The 23,758-nt window shown below is 40.8% G+C and overlaps 1 protein-coding gene across 1 annotated transcript; it reads right to left on the reverse strand.

Moving 5' to 3' along the window:
- Positions 1 to 3,818: 3,818 nt before the first annotated feature.
- Positions 3,819 to 22,180, reverse strand: cables2b (Cdk5 and Abl enzyme substrate 2b). Its single transcript, XM_023825631.2, has 9 exons — positions 21,622 to 22,180; positions 16,129 to 16,221; positions 15,211 to 15,288; positions 10,817 to 10,916; positions 10,215 to 10,359; positions 9,921 to 10,018; positions 7,672 to 7,778; positions 7,260 to 7,464; positions 3,819 to 7,037 (listed from the first exon to the last, which is right to left on the reverse strand). The coding sequence occupies exons 1-9, from the start codon at positions 22,149 to 22,151 to the stop codon at positions 6,897 to 6,899; spliced, it is 1,497 nt and encodes a 498-aa protein (XP_023681399.1). The 5' UTR covers positions 22,152 to 22,180; the 3' UTR covers positions 3,819 to 6,896.
- Between the last annotated feature and the right edge of the window lie 1,578 nt (positions 22,181 to 23,758).

The raw sequence follows: 23,758 nt of genomic DNA on the forward strand, positions 1-23,758 counted from the left end.
GTACTTCACCAGTGTCTACCTTTGAACCCGAAAACTGCTTGTACAACTATTCGTTACCCATTTCTGCCCTCTTCTGGACATAATATTTTTAACGAACGACCCCCAAAGGACGTACTGTAGCACAAACCCTTGCTGAACTCTATGATGAAGATCACACCTTTATGTTCCTGTGACCAACAGCATAATGTGCAGTGGTGTCATTCACCTTCACATTCAGTTAATTTGTTGATATCAGGATATTCATGGTTTGCATTATTTGCAATGAAGGGGTTACACATAGAAAATGCTTAGTATTTTTGGAAAGAGTGAATTAATGGCATAGAGGACTTTTGATGATCTCTGGGAACAGTTACCACTGATCAATGCTTGCCGTACGTGCCACCAGATGGAGTAACTACCCTAATACTGGGTCAGGTTTTCTGTGGATCTAGATTGTTGTAGAAAAAATGTTCTGTCATAAAAAAAACTTGCATTATTTTTTACGTATCTTATTTTGATGCCCAGACACTAGCTACCACTGCCCTACTTTTGTCAGATGCTAATATTCTGCTGATATCCGAGTTCCATCAAAACGTTCCATGATATGATCCGGGCGGATTTAACTCCTTGGCCTTACAGTGTTATTAGAAAACAGGCAGAGAAAGATGCGCTGCCTAGTATTTTTAGCTAACTCTGCAACAATTAATTTCCTGCCTGACTGGGAGATGATTTTACCTGGTCGCCACGCCAGGGGGAAGCAGTGAGCACAGATTGACGGTGCATATTAAGGGCGGCTGCTGAAGGGTAATAAATCTGACAGCATGTGTCTAGGGAAGAAGGTCCGTATCTGCGTGGAAAAAAGACAAGCTCATGCTTAGCAAGGAGACGATGTTTTGTTGGTAAAAGTAACCAGCTACATTCATGTGGACATTTTCCTTAAGGCCACCTTTGCCATTATAGAAGAAAAATATAGCTAAACGTGTGAAATGGTATATATTATACGAACGTGGTTACGAGACTGCTTATAAAACCATAATTACAGAATTTCCACTGACAGGCATTTTTATGTTTATAGTGAAAGTGAAGTTAGTGGGGGTTGGAGTACAAGAGCCCCATGAAAATATGAGAAAAATTATAATGTGTAGATGAATTAACTTACCAAGAGTTATGCCTTTATTGTTGGCATTTGTAATTGAAAAATATTTACAAATTTAAGCTTTCTTCAACAGATTAACTGAAAACATTGTAAACATACAGTCTCTGTTTGTGGCCATCCCAGACAAGAAACTTAAACTAATTCATTATTATTCATAGTTAAATTGTCAATTAAAATATTTTGTCTGATAAGTATTGACACTAATTAATTAATTTACCAAACACAGAAGTATAAGGAATTACAAAATCACCTTTTTTTAAAGTAAAGAAACATATACCAGTTTTTATGTCCACAGCGCATACAATTTCCCTATGAACAAGAGTAAGACTTTTTGCTGAAATTTCCCTATAAATGTGGCGCTGTGACTGCATGTATTACAGATACAATTGCAAAACACGTCTAAGATGATAGTGATGTGTAATGATCGTCAAGTAATACACACATAATGTAGAGCCTACGTGATCGTAGCCATAGCAAATCAGCAAATCCTCAAATCAGGGTACCTGTAACAAGCCTGTGTAACACAGGGAAACGATGCACACTCCACACATCCAATCCCGACTCTGGAGATGAGGGACACATGGAAAGTCAGCAGCCACGCCACCTGCTGCTCAGACTAGGTAATACATCTGAAGTTAAGCAGCTTTGGGCTTGGCCAGTACTGGGTTAGGAGATCATCTTGGAAAGCTGGGTTGCTGCTGGAAGAGGTGTTGGTGTGGCAAACAAGTTAGCCAGTCCTGGGGTCTGTGTGGATCCCAATGCCCCAGTGCAGTGATGGGGACCCTGTGCTGTAAAAATGGTGCTGCCCTTCAGATGAGATGTAAAACTGAAGCCCTAACTATCAGAGGTCATAAAAGATCCCTGGGCATATTTTAAAAGAGTTGAGGTGATACCCCGATGTCTTGGCTAAAAATACCCAGTGTGACCCTGATAAATCTGGCCTACTAATCATCCGCTATGTCTAATTGGTGAGTTCTCTACTGCCCCTTCACTACCTTAGCTACTGTGTGGTGAAGGCTGCTGTTGCATCATCCAGGTGGGGGCTACACTGTGGTGGTGGTTGAAGTGGCCCCCTATTGGTTATATAGAGTGCATTGGGTGTCTTGAAAAGTGCTACATAAATGTAACATTAATATTATACACATTAATATTATGTATAAGGCTGATTTAATTTATATGTGGCTTACAATGTCAATGCATGTTTCACATTAAATGGACTCAAACGCATCTGTCAATTTTTAAGTATTTTAAGTATTCCAAGCAGCGTTTAAAATGATCCCCCTTACTTCCGGTTTTGTTTACGGGTCTCTGGACAGAATGATGTCAAATGTTTTTCCATGCAAACATGAAATTTAATACTCATACTGCCACCTACTGTGCTTTAACGTGAGGAGGAAGAAGCTGTTCCTAGTAATCTCATGCACCCTTGAAAATCTGACTTTTCTTAAATAGATGAACCCTATCCATGTGACTTTAATGTCTTTTATTTAAATGTATTACTCTGCCTTTTTAAAGCGCTTTGAATTGCCTTGTGTCTGAATTGTGCTATATAAATAAACTTGCCTTTCCTTGCATCTCATATAGTCATTAAGACATCTGAATACACCAGGTACACAAATCATCACCGCCAAACTTCTGGTTACTGCTGGCCCAGGGTCCCCCCCCCCCCCCCCACACACTCCAAAGCATAAGGGAAGCCAGCTCATTAATAAGCCCCCGGCTGTTTTAGCCATATCACAAGGAACATACAAGTCAGAGTCGCACCTTATAATCTGCGCAGTGTGTAATTACACCCGGTCAGAGCCAAGCCATCATTTCTTTATCACTTTTATAATAAGCTAAACCCTGTGTAAATTGCATGGACATTTGGATAGCATAATAATGTTACATCCTTTTCACTGCATTATAACAGCAATTATCAGATACAAATGAGCTTGAAAAAATATAGCAGTGAGTCACAGCAGATCACTGCTAAATCTGGACTGCAGCTTCCCGTCCATTGAGAAGCAAGCATGACAGCCAGATATAAGTTCAGTGGAACATAGCGACAGGGCATCTGACATCCCTCAGAACAGGATGTTACAGCCAGGAATGTGTAACTTACCCCATCAAAGGCTGTGCAGGGGTTTGGTGATGCCCAGCTGCTAGGAGCTGGCGTGCAGTGGGATCAAGCTACAGGGGAAAACTGGGAAGATAAAGTGAGATCCTTCAGGGATGTCCTTCAGGGATGTCCTTCAGGGATGTCCAAGGGCATATCCCTGGTATGTTTGAGAATAAATGTGACACTTTATGGATTTTTGAGAAGTATGAGGGCTTACTGTAAAGGAGGTTTGCATAGTCATTGTATTAACTTTACTTTATACGCAAATACATTTAAATAATGGAACTTATATATATATATATAGTTTCCATCCATCTTCCAATCACTTGATCAGGGTCATAGAAGGTCTGGGGTCAGAACAGGGCACAAGGCAGGGTACACCCTGGATGGATGCCAGTCTATCACAGGGCACAAGGCTGGGGTACACCCTGGATGGGATGCCAGTCATATATAGCATATGGGACATTTTTTTATACCACAAATTAAAGTGTGTGTGTGTATGTGTGTGTGTGTATAACTTAAGCATCAGAGAAAAGTGATTTGTAATAATAAGGTAATGGGCAAAAAACACAATAAGCCATATCAATATTCAGAAAAATATATTTTGCCTCAAAAAGTCATTCAAACTAATACAATGATCTAAATCAAACTGTTATACAGAGAAAAAATGTAAGTCACGGCGCATTAAAGATACATGACGTAATCACCCACTTAAAGCACAGTAATACACAAAGGGAAAGGGCTAAATCTTTAGTTAAAATGAGCAGTGGGCCGATTACTCGTCAACAACATTTTTAATACACCTTATAATTTTCCTTTTACCAGCATTTAAAAATTATATACTTGCCACAAAAGCAGGGTTGATAGTTAAACTTGAAAAGAGATTTTTGTTTAAATTTAAACCCATGCTACAAGGAAAAATCATTTACAGCTTTTCAATTTCCACCTACCCAGTATTATATTAGTATTGGAAGCACCATGGTCACCACAATGCCAAAGCTTTTGTCATTAAAAGTCACAGTGTCACATATGCATATGCAGTGTGCTGCTTCGTTACGGTCACTACCGATGAACAAATGAGAAGTGTTTCGGACCAAATCAGTTCAAAAGGTGAATCAATACCTTCTGTTTCAGGCACTTTGTAACGGAATGCACTGTCAGTGTGTCTGTACATGTTGACAATGTGCCATTCAAATCTGCAGAAAATAAATGCAGAAGTTATTTCGGCCTTGTCCGAATTACCATCATCAAAATCCTCCAGCATGAGTTACTGGTACGATTTGAGTGTTCTCTTAAATAAGAAAAATCCAAAATCTTAAACAAAAAAACTACAAATATAAACATATCCTGGCCATAGCTGATCCAAATTTTGTGATACACTGGACACCTCGCTTAAGAAAAAAAATTCTCTATTAGATATTCCTCCATCCCGGAGGGAATATCTAATATAGACAGAAAGTTTCCAGGTGCTATAATTATTTATATAATGCAGCAGTAATTAAATCCACCTCTACTGATAATTAAGGAAGTAGCACTGTTCTCACAACCATAAATCATTTACTAATCAGACCTTGTGCAGCTTAGTAAAATACACTCTTTGTGGTGAATGATAATATTTCCTGAGGGAAAATAAACACAATGGTTGACTGAACTACGGAACAATTTCCTCCAACCATCACGTTATCGAGTTGCTTATTGCAGTTATCACCACAAGGTGGCGCTAGCTATACTATTGCGCAATATTTAGTTCCATGTATTTAAATGTGAGAGAAATGAAAAGAAGTGACACAGGTAACAGTGAAAGATTTTTCCCCCATTAAATCATGAGTTTAAAGGAAACTAACATGTAACCTCACATCATCACAGTACAGGAATTGTGTAATTATCTCGTTTTTCAAATGCAGAAAAAATGAGGATTAGAATTTAAAAGGAAAACTCTTCTAACACTCATCAAACGTGACAGGATGGCTGCTTGGTCATGGAAAATGTACACAAATCAACTTGTGTCATATGTTGTGCAATTTTCTCCACAGTCAACCAACAGTTTTTGTGTCACCTAGGAAACAACTGTATATGGCTTTATGAAAAAAAAATTTAATCCACGTGATCCCTTTTTTACTATGAACACATGAAATTCACCGCAGTAATGAAACTGAAATGTTTGTGCTCCCTTTAACCTGACAACTAAAATACAATTAATAAATGTTCAGGTTTAAGGGTGATACAATGGCATGTTCACAAACTGGGGGGGGGGGGTGTTAAAGGAAGAGAACTGAAAGATGCAGTAGATTAGCACCAAAAATGTGCTGATAAGGGATAAAAAGGCCTCCTCTAACATAGAGAGCTTCGCCCGACGTGACGGCCACCTCAGTGCTGCTGGAAGAACGAAGATGCACATAAACAGAACGTGCATAAAATAAAGCTAAAGGTTAAATAGTGACACCTACAAATGATGATGAACTGCAATAAATAATATACAAAACATTGACAAAAGCATAAATAATTGTATATAAAGAGACTAACATAAGGAAAATAAATAAACACAGCAAGGGCCTCCAAAAGCCAGAATTACTTGAAACATTGGATAACTCTCCCTTTTGAAATATTAATTAACAAACATATAACTGTATACTTCTTGATAAAATTATACGACCATACCGGGAAAATGTGTGTATGTGTGGTCACACCTAGCATTTTTGGCATTACGCTTTAAAAATTACTACACAAATATTGGCAGTAATGTTTATAAACAATCACAGAATGTTACAAATACCATACACGGGATGATTAAATAAGTAACTTGAGCAATAGTTGAATAAAGTTCTGCAGTCTCTAAAAACTGGAAGTGTTTCCACAATGTTGGCCAGTAGTGTATATGTGTATATACATGACTAAATGTCACAATCCAAAAATAGATTGTTATTTTTATGTTGTGGGGACCATTTCTTAGGTCTCCACAAGTGGAAACTCAATTTTATAAAAATCAGTGACTGCAATCAAAAAAACTAAAAATGTCAAATGTCTAATATTTTGTTTGGTTACTTTTGGTTCAGAATAGATCTGGGTAAGGTTGTCATAGTTGGGACTAGGGTTATGCCCATAGATATTAACAGATGAATGGATGGTCCCACAGAGAAATGAAAATGAATGTGCGTGTGTATGGATTATATCTATATTACATTGTGGGGACGAAATGTTTCTTTTCAGACTTTATTTTTTCAGAAATGTTTCTGGGAAAAAATGGACATTTCTGCAAACAATGGTTGTCATTCTCTTTACCAGAGCTGGACTCTGGAGACACAAGATCTCCAGGTAGTAGAAGCCTGGCTGTACATCACGTACCATTAGGCATGTGGAGCAGTAACAAATAAAATCTGTTATTGCATAAACTGAAACATATGTGTGTAGCATTAACAGATGTGATTTCAGAAACAGACACGACAGCAAATAAAAACAGCATGATTATCAAGAACAAGGAATGTCTTTGATTGTATGAAAGCTGCTGGCAGTGCTGGATGGAGCCCGGGTTCGAGGTCTGGAGCGGCCCATCGATTAGAGATCCTATTGTGTCTGACTACTCTGGGGTGTCGCTCTGCTTCTTGGCGACCTTGCCTGACCTTGTCTGCATTCGCTGCCAGGCGCGACCCCCCCCACCCCCGATCAGGGCAGCTGCGCCAGCCGACGATAGTGTGGCATGACTTTGCTCTCAGGAAGGTACAGCGCCATCTCTAGGGCCACCAGGACTGTAAACTCAAAGGAGATCAGCTCCCGGCGATTGATGCGGAACTGCTCCTCCAGTTTCTGTTCCGAGCACAGGAAAGAATTTAAAAAGGCAATGAATATTTTAAAAGAACAGATAGCTATAGAAGTAAAAAAAAATAATTCTCACATAGATAAACATGTACCTACATGTCTGTCTATGTGAGCCGATGAGAGGCCCACAAAGGCATAGGCTTCTACATGAAGCATTCTCAAACTTTCGTTTCACCCACAAAGAGACGGACTTGCAGTGATGACACTCACATCGATGAGCTGCTTGACCTCAGGCTTCCGAAGGTCACTGCTGATCTTGGCAGCCAGCAACACGCATGCAGCCGACACCATCTTGCGGTTCTGCTTGTTGAGCCGCCCTTGCAGCACAAGCTTCTCGAAGTACACAAAGGCCATCGCCACGGTGACAGGCTGCAGGCCGCATTCGTTGCTAACGGCGCGCATCTCTCGCTTCAGGCTGACGACAGAAGACACACGGACAGAGTTGACGTACATGCATGAAAAACAGTTGAGTCTATTGTCGCGTGACCAAGCTGCAGCATTTCACTGCTCCACAAGCCTCATGGCTGTCACACATGAGATTGTTATCATGGAGTTTGCTTGCTCACTTCAGTTTTTTTGCGCTATAATAAAAGCATATAAGATACAGAGCACAGAGCACAACCTTCTAATCTTGCTCAGCGTCAGCTTGATGTGCGGAAACTTCTCCTTAAACGTCTCATTCATGTCCTTCTTCAAATCAGACGGTTTCACATATTCTATGACAGTTGTCTGGGGAGGGAGGTGGGGATAAAAAACAGGTTTTTAATTAAAAAAGAAATCAACCATAGAATCTAGCAGTGAAGCCCGATTAGCTCTGATTTGAATACACAAATAGGCCAACAAACAAATTAACTACAAACAAGGTCATATAACAAAAAAAACAAGTGCATAAAAAAAACAAGATGGGGGTGTCTCTCTGGGTCATGTGTACCTCATTAATTACACCATGCAAGACAATCAAGCCCCCAGGCCTGTTCTCAGGAGTCGAAAATAGAATATGTTCATCCCTGAAAAGGTCCAGCAGTCAGAAACAGTGCAAGCAAAGTAATTAAAGTCAATTCCTTCCCACTTGATAGTCCCTCTGCATAACTGGCTTGTTAGACTGGTGCAGAGGTAGCGGAGGCTGCGTGTTCAGTACGGGAAGGTCGGCGAGGCCTGTGTTTATATTTAGTGTGAGGTGGAATTAGAGGCGCTTTGAGACTTGAGCCTCTTTGCCAGCTTGGCAGCTTCTCAATGACAATGCAGTCAAGGGCCTCTGAGGCAGTCAGCCTGAGCGGTGAATAGAGAGGGACTGGGTCTGACTGCAGCGCTGACAGGATAAGCCTGTTCACGAGGCAAATCCAGCCCTGAGCAAAAGAGGCAACTGTCTTACGGTCTGAGGTCTTCCAAGCGGCCAGCAGGACACCGGCGGACAAAGCAAATCAGAAGAGGAAGGAGTCGGACAGGAATCGCTTGGCAGTGGGATTAGTGATCGCTCAGGTTCAGTTGGGAACATTCATTCAGATGCCAAGTCAATGGTGGTTTGCTAGCCCAACAATTTAAAATTGCACTGCAAAGCAGCTTAGACAAACTAAACAAAGATATGATATTTACTATTTATACAGGCATAGAGGAACACATCAGCTTGCTCACTATGAGAGACACACACAAGTACAGCTCTGGAAAAAAATTAAGAGACCATAGAAAAATTTTCAATTTCACTCATTTCTCAATTTATGGGTGAATAGATTAGTGATTAGTTGTCACTGTTGACACACCACAGCACACAGTGCACAATAACGAAATGTGTCCTCTGCATTTAACCCATATGTGACATCATGACATAGCTGGGGGCAGCTAATTCAGCCCCTGGGGATCATTGCTTGGGGGCGGTACCTTGCTCAGGGTACCTCAGTGGTACTTTGCCAGTCAGGGATTCAAGCCAGATTCAAGCCGATTATAAGGACGCTTCCATAATCATTAGGGCACCACTGTCCACATGGTCTGGTGCCCACAGGGTATGTTCCAGTGTAAAATACACAGGCACATTTTTGCCAGACTGGCTTGTCCCTGCTTCTCATTGATGAAGGGCTTCTTCCATGCTTTATGGGTCCACCTTCTAGGAGCCTGTTATGAACTTGTCCTAGCAGTGCACATCACACCAATTAACGTTTCCCGTTGTCTTTGAAAGTCACTTGAGGTCATCCTCCGATTTATGAGCCACTGCTGGATAAGTTGACAGTCATCTCTGGCATTAGAAAGTAGCTTCTGCCCTCTATCTGGCTGGTTTTTGATCGTACCCAGTGTTTCCTGTTTCACACTGTTCTCGTGTACTGTGGACTTAGAAATTTTGAGCCTGGAAGCGGCCTGCCTTACAGTGTAGCCTTCTGCCAGCAGAACCAAGATTAAACCAAGATTTAACAATGCAGATTTTTAAAACAATATAGTGGTCTCAATTTTCCCAGAGCTATATATACATGTGAGAGCAAGCTTTGGTGTCAGAGGACAGGGTCAGCCAGCAACTGGTGTTTAGGGCCTTGCTCAAGGGCCCAATGATATATAGCTACTTCACCAGTCACAGGATTTGAGCCCATAACATTCTGGATACAGACACAGCACTCTAACCTGTTAAGGCACAGCATCCCAACAACAGACCACTGCTGCTAAAAAAATATCAAAGAAAGCCATTAATATGAAAAACAAATATATGGACCATTTCAAAAATGGTTTAGGTATTAATTGAGAGTAAACAAAATCAAGAAGTCATGCAAAACACTTATTAAGCGTAAGACAATCACTGTGTTGTGAACGTGACTATGAGAAAATGGAGTAACACAGCCAGGTGCACAGTGAGCTCAGACACACTCGGACATTCCTTGGGGGCTGCCTCACCATATAAGAGGCAAATATGAGAACCCGCTTGTGCTTTCCGCAGGGCCACTGGGGGTCACTCAGCAGATTGGGGTCATACTCCAAAACATCATCCCCACCTGAGAACAAATGCAACGAAGAGCTAAACTGGAAAGCGGATCCCACCGAGTGGAATTGACCCGTTCGCCAGTTACGGTTCTCCCACGGACACAGCCTTCACAAGCCAATAGCAGCATGAAACACTGAGTGGTCATAATGGAATGGTTTCCATTCAGTCAATCAACTACATCCATGTCTCTGGATATCATGACATACCCATGTCCAAACCTACGGTGCTGCTGGGCCTAGAAGGTGCACAGTTCTTCTGAGTACTGGCCATTTGTATAGTGATGTCTACTGGTGCATTCTTCTGTCTCACCAAGGCATTGGTTGGGTGCAGGAACCTGGCGTAGGACACGGTCTGCGGGAGATCGATAAAGCTGTCAGTCTGACTGGAACACGCCATATTTCACTTAGAAGGCTCCACGGTGAGAAAATGACAACAGCAAGGCTGCTTGGAATATGCCATATTTCACTGAGAAGCTGCAAAGCAGAGAAACAGTATTGTTACGGGAACCAATGTGTTCCTAGAGCATGAGGTACATGGATATGGCTGCAGGCAAAAGCACACGACAGACCTAAGCCCATGTGACCAGTGTTCATCCAATCAGCAACAAAACGATTCCCAGAAACTCTGAGACTTTGAGAAAGGTTCATGTTCGCAAAATAAGAATTGTCAACGTATAAACCCCTAAAACTTCTGTGTACAAACATTACGTAAGCTCAAAACATTAGTGAATTCCAGCAAGAGAAGGGGGTTACATAAATATCATTTCATAAAATCACTGAAATGTCCCGTGGGCCCCCTTCTGGCTGACCTTGCCGTATGCACCCAGCTCCACACCGTCCAGGCCGGGGAACATCTCCAGGGTTGTGGTAGAGGAACGCCGGTGCCTTGGAATGTCCAGCTGTGGTTCACTGAAACGGCAATACAGCGAGCAGCAGGGTGAGGCTGTTAGCCTGGCCGCAGGCTGGCTTCTCTCAAGCAGTCACACTATTCCAGAGCAGATTGAAAAGGAAAACAGAGGAAGTACAAAGTACAAACAGAAGCAATTTTATTGATTTATTTTGTGTAATATCACTCTTGTTTGTTTATTTTTTTGATTACTTTCAAATTTCACCCTGCTATAATCTCAGCTCATGTCCTGTCAGCAGAGGATCATCTTCCATCCATCCATTCTACAACTGCTTATCCTGGACAGGGATACAAGAATATTATCATGACCGAAAATAACTATCCAGTAGGCGTTCAGCACCTTTAAGCCAGGAAAAGTCCTTCACTGGAATTGTAAATCTGTCCTGTGACGGATTCTGTGATCATCACAATGAGACTCTGTTAACATGCAGAGGTGACTGAAATATCAGAGCCTGGCACAGCGTCGCTCCTGCCCCCGCCCCACCCCCACCCCCCCCCACAGCACCATTTTCGGTGAGTGGGCAGCAGAAATCCCCTCGCTAACCACTTGCATAACACGAATGGTAATTTGTTTTCTGAGTGAGTGGATGACCACAGACACCTTTTGCCCTGCATGTGCAGATGGGAGGGGGGAGGGGCGCTCGGGGGTGGGGCTGTAGGGGTCTAAGTTCAACAGCTCTCCACACCAAAGTCTGGGAAGCCAGGCGTGGGAAAGCACTCTGCGCTTCTCTCTCGCCCACTGACCCAGTGTGAACGCATACACGGCATTCATATACACACAGCTTTCACATACACAAAGCTTTAAGCTTGAGGGTTAATTTGTCAAAGGAAAAATTCATTATGGAGAGCAGAGGGAGCGTATGGTGCATCAAGGACAAATTTTGGGAACTGCCGGTACCCAGGGGACAAGAGGAAGACGATTTTTTACATTTTACAAGACGGATGTTTTTCCCAGCAGTTTACAGGACCTTCATAGAACAGCTTATAAAATGACAAAATATGTATATTTTTGAAACTAAGCGCTTTGTCAGAATATTCAAATTAGGAATATGTTCTCCAAAACAAATATTACACAGGAGTTTCACAAGGGAGAACTTTCCTAAACAGAGCCCTAAACACGGAATTTATGGGTATTTCATACCGTGTCCCTTTCTAAGAACTATAAACTTGTAAATTAATTCCAGAAGGGAGAGATCAGTTTTAGAACCTGGACAACATTTGATGAAACACTCTATTCCATTTCTATTCTATGTTTCATGCAAAACACAAACTACTTGTAGCATTCACTGTATGTAATTACTTCAGCAATATAATATAGGCAATATAATATAGACAATATAATATAGACAATATAAAAATTTTATTGTCATTTTATGTGTGTGTGTTCAGTGTCTGTTGGGAAGGTTTACTCCAACAGTCGTAATGAGCAATTAGGCTAACTGGCATCTCTAAACAGATTATAGAGTGTCATTGCACATGTGTGGGTATGAGTATGCAGGTGCCCTGCGATGGACGGGCATCCCGTACAGGGTGCCCCCCTGTCTTATGCCCTTGGCTGCCTGGGATAAGCTCCAGCGCCCCCATGACCTTGATCAGGATAGGCAGTGGGTCCATGGATGGATGGATGGAGTAAAAATCAGAAATGTTCTAGGGCCCTATTTGGCGGAAAGTGAGACGAAAAATAGTTTTGCTAGTTTCGTACCAGCACATTGCTCATTTTCACGTTATGCACACACGTTAGCAAAATAGCAAATGATTTTGCGCCTGCTTTCTGCTCATTGTCAGCACATTGCTGTTTTAAAGCAGCGAAATGACATTGTGCTTTTGACCAAGAAAAAAACATGTCTAGTCAGTGGTACATTGTTAATCGATACTTAAGTGGTGCATTTTAAAAATGTGCGGGTACATGATGCTCGTTACTGGCACATGTACGTCCTCAAGGTGCACTAATGTTTTTTGTTATTTTATTTTGACACTTTTTATTATAGAATACATCTGGCCCTTTCATGTAATTAAATATTGTTTAATGAAACACCAAAAGAAAAAAATATACAGTTGTGTTCAGAATAATAGCAGTGTGTATAATAAAGTGAATAAAGCCCAAAGTCCTTATAATAGCTTTTATTTCTATATATGCAAATGCTTGGGAACACTGTACATTCTATTCCTAATCAAAACATGAAGAAAAATTATTACATTTGTGTTAATCCTTTATAAAAATTTAAGAAAAAGGAATACTAGGCTGTTCTAAAAATAGCAGTGTCTGCATTCTTCTTTACAAACTCAAACATTCACTATGTAAACTTTCAAGATTTAGCTTCCCTTTGAATTAGTTGTATAACCATGGTGCACATCTGTGTTGCATAGAGTCAACCAACTTCTGGCACCTGTGAACAGGTATTCCAGCCCAGGATGATTGGACTACATTCCACAATTCTTCGGCATGTCTTGGTTTTGCCTCAGACACAGCATGTTTGATGTCACCCCACAAGTTTTCTATTGGATTAAGGTCTGGGGATTGGGCTGGCCACTGCATAACGTCAATCTTGTTGGTCTGGAACCAAGATGTTGCTCTTTTACTGGTGTGTTTGTGGTTGTTGTCTTGCTGAAACACCCATTTCAAGGGCATTTCCTCTTCGGCATATGGCAACATGACCTTTTCAAGTATTTTAATGTACTCAAATTGATCCATGATCCCTGGTATGCGATAAATAGGCCTGACACCGTAGTATGACAAACATCCCCGTATCATGATGCTTGTGCCACCATGCTTCACTGTCTTCACAGTGTACTGTGGCTTGAATTCAGTGTTTGGGGGTCGTCTGACAAACTGTCTGCAGCCCCTAGACCCAAAAAGAACAATCTTGCTTTCATCAGTCCACAAAATGTTGCGCCATTTCTCCTTAGGCCAGTAAATATGTTCTTTGGCAAACTGTAACCTCTTCAGCACGTGTCTCTTTTTCAGCAATGGGATTTTGCGGGGGCTTTTTGCAGATAGCTTGGCTTCACATAGGCGTCTTCTGATTGTCACAGTACTCACAGGTAACTTCAGACTTTCTTTGATCTTCCTGGAGCTGATCATTGGCCGAGTCTTTGCCATCTTGGCTATTCTTCGATCCATTCGAATGGTAGTTTTCCGTTTTCTTCCACGGCTTTCAGGTTTTGGTTGCCATTTTAAAGCATTTACGATCATTTTAACTGAGCAGCCTATCATTTTCTGCACTTCTTTATATGTTTTCCCCTCTCCAATCAACTTTTTAATCAAAGTACGCTGCTATTCTGAACAATGTCTGGAACGACCCATTTTACTCAGATTTTCTGAGAGAAATGCACTATAACCAGCATGTACGACATTTGCTGCCTTAAATAAGGGCTGTAACTGACACCTGTATTTCACAGATTGAATTACCTTACTAACTTAACTTCACACAACAACACGCCCCTTTCAATTAATGATTCAATTACAAAGAACCAGCAGCACGCATGTCATGTCTATTGGTTTTCTATTACTACACCTACTAGCAAATTATTTGTCATGTAGAAAAAGGTAGAAAAAACAGTGATGGATCAGGTTAGTGATGTCGGACTGCTATTTCGAAAACAACTGTATATATTTGCTTGATGTTCAGCGGTCATTCAAGGGACATGGAGGTCCGTGTGGGTGTAATCGTGCTGGAAGTGGCCAGTCATATGAGCGCCAGGGTCTCCCTAGGTTTCCGCCCCCAAAAAGTCAGGCTGATTCGCTTGAGCAGAACTCAGCTTCGAGAGCTGAGTTCACCTTCCGCAAGCAACTTATCAAGTAATTTCTCACTTGCAGCTGCCTGTACTACTCTCGAATGTTGAATTTGTGCACGAAGGACCTATATCTTGAGAGTGGATTATATCTTTACTTGTGCATGTGTTTGACATCAATGCGACGCCATACTTGAAATTTTGACTTCCATGTATGGTCTTTTTGGCCAGGAAAGAACATGATCACGGTAATAAAATGAGGGTTAATTAAGATGACTTATCAAGGGAACCAAATTCTCTTGGAAAAAAAGAACTATTTTTAATTTCCTTCCAGAATTTACTTACAGATAAGCAGAACCCAACTCTTTTAAACAGAAAACGTCATGAAAACGAGGAATAAACATTTACATTCGAAACCCGAACCTACCTGTTAGACAGGCCGCAAGACTCAATTTCAGGTCAAATTTCCATCAGATTTCATCTTAAATTTATCTCAGTAAAATGAAGGAGTGGGAGAAGATGCAGGGATGGGGAGGCGGAGAGGGTGCGTGGGTCATACGGTACCTGATGTGGAAGCTCTCGCCGTACGGCAGCACTGAAAAGGCGGCCAGCAGGGACCGCTTGGCACATATCAGCACGATCCTGCAACAGGCAGCACAGGAGTTCTGTTGGCTTTGTGCGTTTAGAAACAGGAACACGTGACAAGAAGCAAGCAGGCAAACCCAAAGCGTGGTACATCCAAGGCATATCCCGTAACAGCAGAGTGTGGATAAGCTGTAAAGACAAAGACACATGCCTATAGAACATAAAATTCTCATTTTTCCCCAGACAGCACGTGAGCCAGGAAATACCGGCATTAAAATGACCCCTGCATTTGCAGTATTTCTATTCTTTGATTTCTGGCATCTTATACAAGGCTCGAAAAAAGTTGCACACATATAAAACATATATAAAACGAAAATCCCCTTTCAGACAAATAAGTCACATTGCAAGTGCTAGAGTCTTATCTGCTTTTTTTGGGAGTGGGGGGGGGGAGAGGAAAAAAAAACCTTGGGAAAACTTTTCAACAGGAAAACAAACAATAACAATCAGAAACATCGTCGTGTGGTCACCACTGTCGCCCTTATGTGACCTAATTTTTCCATTGGGCCCAAGCCAGGACTTAAACCCTGGATTCATTTTAAACTATTTTAGGAAGAAGGGATGAGAAAGTCACTAGAATAAGACTGTTATATTAATTTCTCTTGAACCAACCGAAATTTAGGCTCACTTTGGGATGACCTGCAATACAGATCAAGTCTCTGATTGGACCATAGACTAGTAGCATGCTACATTGTGCCAAACCGTAAACTGGGCAGAGAGATCTGAAAACAAACTTAAAAACCAGTCCCAAAAGGCTGTAGTTAAAACTGTGGGGTCCTCTGAAATGACTGTCTTGAGGATCTGGCTCCCGAACATGGGACTTGCGGTCTTGTGGCTCACCTGCTCCCACGAGTGTCATACTGCCTCATGTTCTTGATAAAATGCACCTTCTTCACGGGTCTCGGCCTCGTGGAGCCTGACAGGGTGCGAGACCTGAGCCAACAGAGAGAGATGCATGAAACGGGGCAGGAAACAGTCCTGTTATACCCCAAAAATGTCATTTCAGTGTTCCTTTAAATAGTAAAGGTCATGTAATTCAACACTAATTACATGATGATAATTATATGATAAGAAGTTCGTTTTGTTGGGTACATTTGGCTTCAACAGATGATCATTGTCAAAACAAGCAATAAAATTTGCCTTTACATACCGTTACCAGTATTTGGGGACATACTGTGGGAAAGTTATGCATTCAGAAAGTGTTACATAAAAGCATTATTTTGCAAAATTATTTTAAAAGTGTATATGCTGATATTGGTATTGTGTTTCGTGATCAATGTACTCTCAAGTACTGATATCACTGAAAATCACTTAATGTCCTATTTCATTTCTTCAAGTAAGACAAATTATTATAAATTGTCATGAGAAAAGGTTAGCAAAGCCTTTGAAGTTATCTGGATTTCTGTATTAAGTGTTTTATTACTTTTTCTGTAACTTTTGGACATTATTTTATGTTTATTTTATTTATTAGAATGTTTAACAGTGCCATAATTTGTTTTACACTTCATTCCTATTTTTATACTTATACTGTGCTGTGTCTATGTGTGATTGTGCAGTCGCAATGCGAGCAATTTCCTCCGGGATTCATAAAGTCTTCTGATTCTGATTAGGACAGTCCACAAACAAAGTAAAATCTGATGCATTTATCCATGAGGATAATACTAAACCTGTCGCGAGATCACGGGAAAGTGACAAGGGTTATGTCGAGATCACGAGAAAAATGTCGTGATCTCAAGATAAAAAAAAAAAAGGTGATGCATGTCCTCTACAGACTTCCGTATTTATTTGTATTTCATTGACATCCCATTTAGGGTGTACCCTGTCTTCCTGACATAGACTGCATGATGCAGCACTGGATAAGTGGAAAACAGAAGGACGGATACATTGATATTTGTATTTCTGTGTGGTTTTGAGCTTTACATCAATCTAACACTAGCTAATTATGTTTGTTAAAGCTATTCATTAAAACTTCATCTATAAACACACAGATAATTATGTTTTTAATATTAGAAAGCAATATGACATTAGTGATACAGGCAATCATATTATCGTGATCTTCTCTAATACTTACTCAAGTATTTACTATGATCAGGGGACTCGTGTCAAATCTCATAACAGCAATAGCTGACAAAACAAGTCACACATTTATGACACGGTGCTCCCCCCTGAAACCCATTTCTGAAAAAGAGACAGTAGGGCCACCCCTCACAGACCGATAAAAAAACAGGAAATATAATGGGTGTGAAGTCACGACTCGTTACACAGCACTGCATAGCACTGGGGACAAGCAGCAACGCGACCATGATAAGCACAGGTGTAGCTGATCTTGCCTTTCCTCTGCTGACCTAACAATGGCACCTATAGCTGTGGAGAGTAATTAGATGACTGATAACTTTTATTTCGTTATTTAAATTACAAACCTTCATCACAACAAACCTTCCACAAACTTTACAGGCAGGAGACTCACCCAGCTCTTCCATATTTCATGCAACTATCAATTACAACATTCACTTATCACAATTAAAATGTGCAAGTCACCAGCTACAGCACATCTGCTTATCACTGATGTAAAAATGCAAATGGAAATTGGAGAAAGAGTCTTTGTGTGCTTAGCGGCTGTTTAGTTCATAATCGCACATTTCCACACAATAGACAGGCCCAGTGGCAGCAGCCCCCCCCCCCTCCATAACTTCAGGCCATTAAAACACCAGGAAACAGGGGACTCCTGAAACATGAAGCAGCTGCGTCCAGAGAGTATGATCCTTTCCACAAAGAAATTAGAAACCTAACAGACTGTTCAGTGAATTTTCCCAAATATGGAAATCAATGTGTAGCACTAATCTTCTCTCTCTCTTAATCCTAAAAATCCAGTTACATTCCACTGTGTACATATTTGCCTAAACTACAGCTATTATTTGTGCAAGTTCAGGCCTATTTAACATAAGATCATTAATACTCAATATCAAAAGTTCGGGGTGTTTTACCCTACATTCATGTTTTAACCATTCAAAAGGTAGAACAATTATGTTAAGTGCTCAATAACAACCATGGGCATCCTAACTGATCACATATGTAACTTACCTGCACTTACCCATTATATTAGAGGCAAAAACATGCAGTAGCCTGGTGCCCTTAAAATAAAACCTGGCAAACAACCCAGCTGCATCATCGATGGCCAGAGAGACGCTGCAGCTCTTTCCACTGTCTGTTGCATAAGAGGCCATTATAGGCTCACCCCTCCAACACCGCGACCTCAGCCACAGACCATGGGCCAGGCATTAGGGCAAATACCTTCTGCTTGGAAATGCCTGGACTGGACAATGTTATGCAACCGTTCCTCTGCCCTTCTCCCCCAGAGTGCTCTCCATCTGCTCTGTATTTTTGTGCACGACCAACCAGAGGTACCGGGCTTTAAGTATTAAAAGCAGAAAGACTTAGTATAGATTTGGAGGTTCCAGATCACAGGCTGCAGAGGGAGATGTCAGTACCACAACATCTTACACCTTTTGCCAGGCACTGAAAAGCAACCGTACAGCGCTGTCTCACTCCCATACACACATATATACACACGCATGCACAAAAGGACTAACCACTTTCCTTTAAATATTTAGATTATTACTAAATATTTAAAGATCTTCTCAGGATCCGTTTAGTTTTTATTGCTATATACATTTTTGAAATTGCATGACAAGCAATTCTTGTGGATTGAAAATAATATAAAATAAATTGAGGATGACAGTTCAACTCCAGATGTTTAGACGCAATGCATTATAAAGTAAGTACAGATATTCAATGTGCCTCTAAGGGACTAGCTATGTCTTAACCATGTCAACAAATATAAATCAGCATTATACTACAGTGATTCACACAGCCAAATGGCTGCTCAAAGTTGTAAATTTCCAAATGCGCTTTACTATGTCAGTCATTAAATGTTGTCTGATTATATATATGCATTTATATTGAACTTGTCTGATTTTCTGCTTTGAAGGGTGATGTCACAGAACTGCCACTTTAAACTGAAGCAGGAATCGTTCAGCAAATTCACACAGGCTTCTGAATGGGGACTGAAACTGGTTGCCATAAGTTGCTACTGCACTTTTGGAAATGTGTTCTCCCTGGAAATCTGAAATACTGTACTAAATTTTCTTGAGGGCTGGTTCTTCCTGGTGAACCCTACTTGATGACTTCCTTTTTTGTTTATATTATAACTCCAGGGGAAAAGGCTCCGTGACCTCCAGATGCTATCATGTACCCAAAGTGGAGCTGGTTGTAGATTTAGCTAAATAGTTTGATGCCTGGATGTCATTAAAACTGACAGAATCCACAGAAAACAACTATTAGCCCTACAACCTCACAGAGAAAAAAATAAACTAAAGCTAAAATTTAAGTTTTAAAATTTAGGTTTCGCCAGTTGAACTGCCAAATCTCAGCAATATCTTCCAGTTTGTATAATTAACATGTGGGCAACAATTAAACAAATGAGCCGAGCACAATTCAAGAGAAATGAACCATTTTCAAAAAAACTGGGGTCGTCTCCAAACTAACAAAATGTAATAATCGACCTTCAGAGGTTCAGATATGCGATTTTATTGGTCTATGGGAACTTTTTTTCAAATTAATGCTTTAATCGTGTTAAAAATTGTGTCTTTCCCCACTTTAAGATAAACATTGAAGGAGACATGACAGTTTTGCAACCTCACAAAAGGTTTTTAATTTTTTTTTTTTTTTATTAAAAAAAAGCATTCTCACTACAATGAGAATACAGTACAAAATTGTCCATGCAATATCTTTTGCAAATGATTGAAAAATGAAACACTTCTAATAGCCAATTCTCAAGAATAACATAACTACATAATGACTTCCTGGAAATCAGACTTGCTCTCAAACTATTAACTAACTTTCAAAGTGATTCCTGATGTTTAGATCACTCCTAATTGGAGTCTTGGAGTGTAAACATCGCAGGTCAAAGAAGAAAGGACACCCTATAATCTTTAACATGTCCATTTACCACTGGCGCTGACAAAATCAACACCGGATGGCAAAACATTGGGCTGTGCTTATAATTAGGAGGACGGTAGTTTAACTTTGAGATTCCAGCATTTTTATGCATGATGTTCAACTCAAAAATTGTATGTGCCAGGATATGAATTCTTTGTATTTTTTTTTACCAATGAACCACCCTACAAACATCTCTGCACCACCTACAGTCAAACCTGAAACCAAATGTTTTTTTTCTTTTTGTAATATTCAGGCATGCACACAATGACCCTTTTGACAAATCCAACAAGTTGGAATGCAAGCCAAAAGCACAAGTTAGCTTTTACATAGATACAGCTGTGCACAGAAGAGAACCCATTGCAATTAAAAGAACTCTTACCTCTGTTCTAAAAGACACACAAACCAGTGAAAACAGCCTTGTTTGGGCATGCACCCATTCAATGTATGATGTCATGTGGAAGCATGTGAGTGGGATTTTTAAACAGACAGGAAGTAATGCTTCACATTTCTAAATAACTTTCCTATCGTATAATTTTCCACACAAAATCTTTGACACACAATCAGACTGTCCATCGGGTGCCCTTGAACCTAAGCGAATGTAACTCATAACTGATTCATGCGTATTTACAAACGAGGCGTGTACATTGTGTGTTCAAGAGTGTGACTTTAAAAAAATACAAATGACATATGCAGTAACAGGTAATCGATTATAATTACAATATCCCACGGACAGTATGTCTCAATTGAAATTATTGTTTTTCAGGCGAGGTGAGTGATATCCTATTTGTTTAAAATAAGCATGGATATCCAACCCAAACGAAAGCGGAAATTATTTCATACGTAAGGCATGACACCTTTTAGGAAAAAAAAAAAACAGCTAGCAAACGTATTAATATGCTGGTTTCCATACAGCTGGACCCACGATAAAGTATTTTAAAAGTGATGAGAAATACTTGATACACCCTGTATACTTCAATATATAGCAAAGATCCTGTGGGGGGTGTCTGGGACAGTCTATAACATCATATTTTACATAAGCAACGGTGTCAAAGGACTAGTCGCATCACCAGCAATTATCTAACAAGGTCCTGCTCGCAGACACAGAGCATCCCTGTGTATATTACCATGAAAATATCTAGGTAATTTGCTCGACCAAACAACTCCGGATACTAATATAGCCCTTTAACTTGCACTTGCTGCAGGATGCATCGATTGGAACAGAAGAGGTCTTTATACGCTGATCAACTTGGAAGAAATACTGATATAACTACACAAGAAACGCGATGCTATGAATTGAAAACTTAACATTGCACATTTTAAGCGAGTGTCAAATACCTTTGCCTGGAATCCAGAGTGATCGGATTGAAAGTCTGCACTGAGAGCAGGGTCGGCGATTTCCGAGCTCCTAGGAGAGTCTGCCCACTCGGGGAGAGAAGGTTCCCCTGGGACGAGAAGGCGCCCTGATCCCTCTCCAGGGACATTTCACCCCTTTCGACAGCATTAAACTCTGAGTCCGTGGGCAGAACCCGAATCGGGGGGACGTTGAAAACCCCGATCCTCGGTGCGGTACCACAGGAGCCGCTGCTCACGGAGGGTGACAGAGCGGGGAAGGTCCCGTAGCTGCTGGCCGCACAGAGTCTCCCTGCCGCCGCTCCGGCTTCGGAACCTTGAAATTCCGTCTCTCTCTCATCATTCGCCCCATTGCTGTAGTGATAAATAGGCCGTCCGTCAAGTGAGATATTATTAAGAAAGAGGAGAGCAGCCTGTCTCCTGCGCGAATCTTTACTCTTCCGCAGGTGGTCTTTCTGAGGATTAACTGAACTATTTCCCGAAATACTCTGCTCGCCGACGGCTGCAGTCGCCATCCTCAAGTGACGAAAACATCACAAACCGAAGGCATTCTACCCGGCGTGCAGATAAGGCCACACCTACTGCGCGCTAATTGGATCGGACCGGGGATTATGTAAAGTATGACGACTTCGGCTAGAGCTGATTGGCTGTTGAATGTGCTCGTGCAAGGAATGGCCCAGAATACTTTCATAAATGACTGCCGTGAGCCCAGGATGGCCGTGAAAACAGAATACTGGGCTAATCGCTATCAAGTCCAGATACATGTCTTGCCCATTCGGATTTACTGCTTAATTTATACTTGTACTTTGCAATCATATGACATAGTTTGGGTGTCCTTTAATAAATGTATTAAATGTATAAACTTAAAACACCTCATCTGTAATCATGGGAGGTGAAGCATGTTATGAGAACTGTAACACCTCATCTTATTAACCTGATGGGATCGAGGCAGTGTCAACCAGTCATGCCTGGAAGAACATGCAGGCAAAACTCACAGTGCTGGCAGGAGGATTTCATTAGGGTGGTGTGAGTGGCTTCACGCAGAAGGCAGCTATATTGGGATGTGCAACATTAGTTTGGGGGGGAAATACAAGATAAATTGCTCAGTAGTTCTTGAGAGTTAGAACGTATATGATATGAAACAAGAAAAACAACAAAAGATTTCTAGGCTGAATAGGATAGGTGTTGTAGCGAAGTGATATAAGTATCTCATGGTTGCATTTGAATTTATATAATACATATAAAGATACATGAGATTTTCGACAAAGATTTTCTGGTTTTCTGACACTGATGTGGAGACTCTTCTGTGGAGTTGATGGAGGGCCCAGAATAGCGAAACACTGAAATTTCATAGAATGAATAGACGAAGAAAATGTGATGGACAGGAAAAAAACATTAAGAACAGAGAAAGATCCATGTTGGTGAGCGCAACAGAGTCCGTTTACCATAATAAGTGAAGTGATATGGTTATGTGAGATCAGTGCTTGTCTCTCTGGACCCATATAAGATAACTGCTGAGCTTTCAGAGTTCACATTCCGTTTGGTCTTCTGAAAACATGCCTATTGTGTGTAATCCTGTAAACCCAAAGGCGTTCTTCCTTGGACTAAACACTGCACACTCAATTTTCCATCAATCAGCTTTAGAGTAAGAAAAGGTGACAAAAAGCCATAACTTTGTGCTCAGAGTCCTCTCCACTTTCATGGATTCCACACAGTTTATTGGATCTCTCGTTATTTATGCATGTCTGATGCAGCTTGTAAGCTCTTGTAAATCTGATGCCCACTGTGTAAACTCAATATCCAGGAATTCTGTTGTTTACTTCTCTGTCTATTCAATATTGTCCTTTTTATGTCGTTGTTATATCCAGTGATATTACAGTATTTGTGCAAAAGTCGAAGGCAGTCAAAGAAAATGTTTAAATCTATTTATCTGGGTAGTGAGTGTATACTCTCACAGAACACAAAACACAGTTGACCATTAAGACATATGCAAATTAAAGGTAACAATAAGAATTTGAAGGGATTTCTTCTGTTGTCCAAAAAGTTACTGATATGTCATTGAATGGGTAGATGAACATCACTTCAGTCCCCAAACCTCACCTCAGGGGTACCCCAGCCATTC

This window comes from Paramormyrops kingsleyae, chromosome 6, assembly GCF_048594095.1.
Source record: "Paramormyrops kingsleyae isolate MSU_618 chromosome 6, PKINGS_0.4, whole genome shotgun sequence".
Classification (NCBI taxonomy): Eukaryota; Metazoa; Chordata; class Actinopteri; order Osteoglossiformes; family Mormyridae; genus Paramormyrops; species Paramormyrops kingsleyae.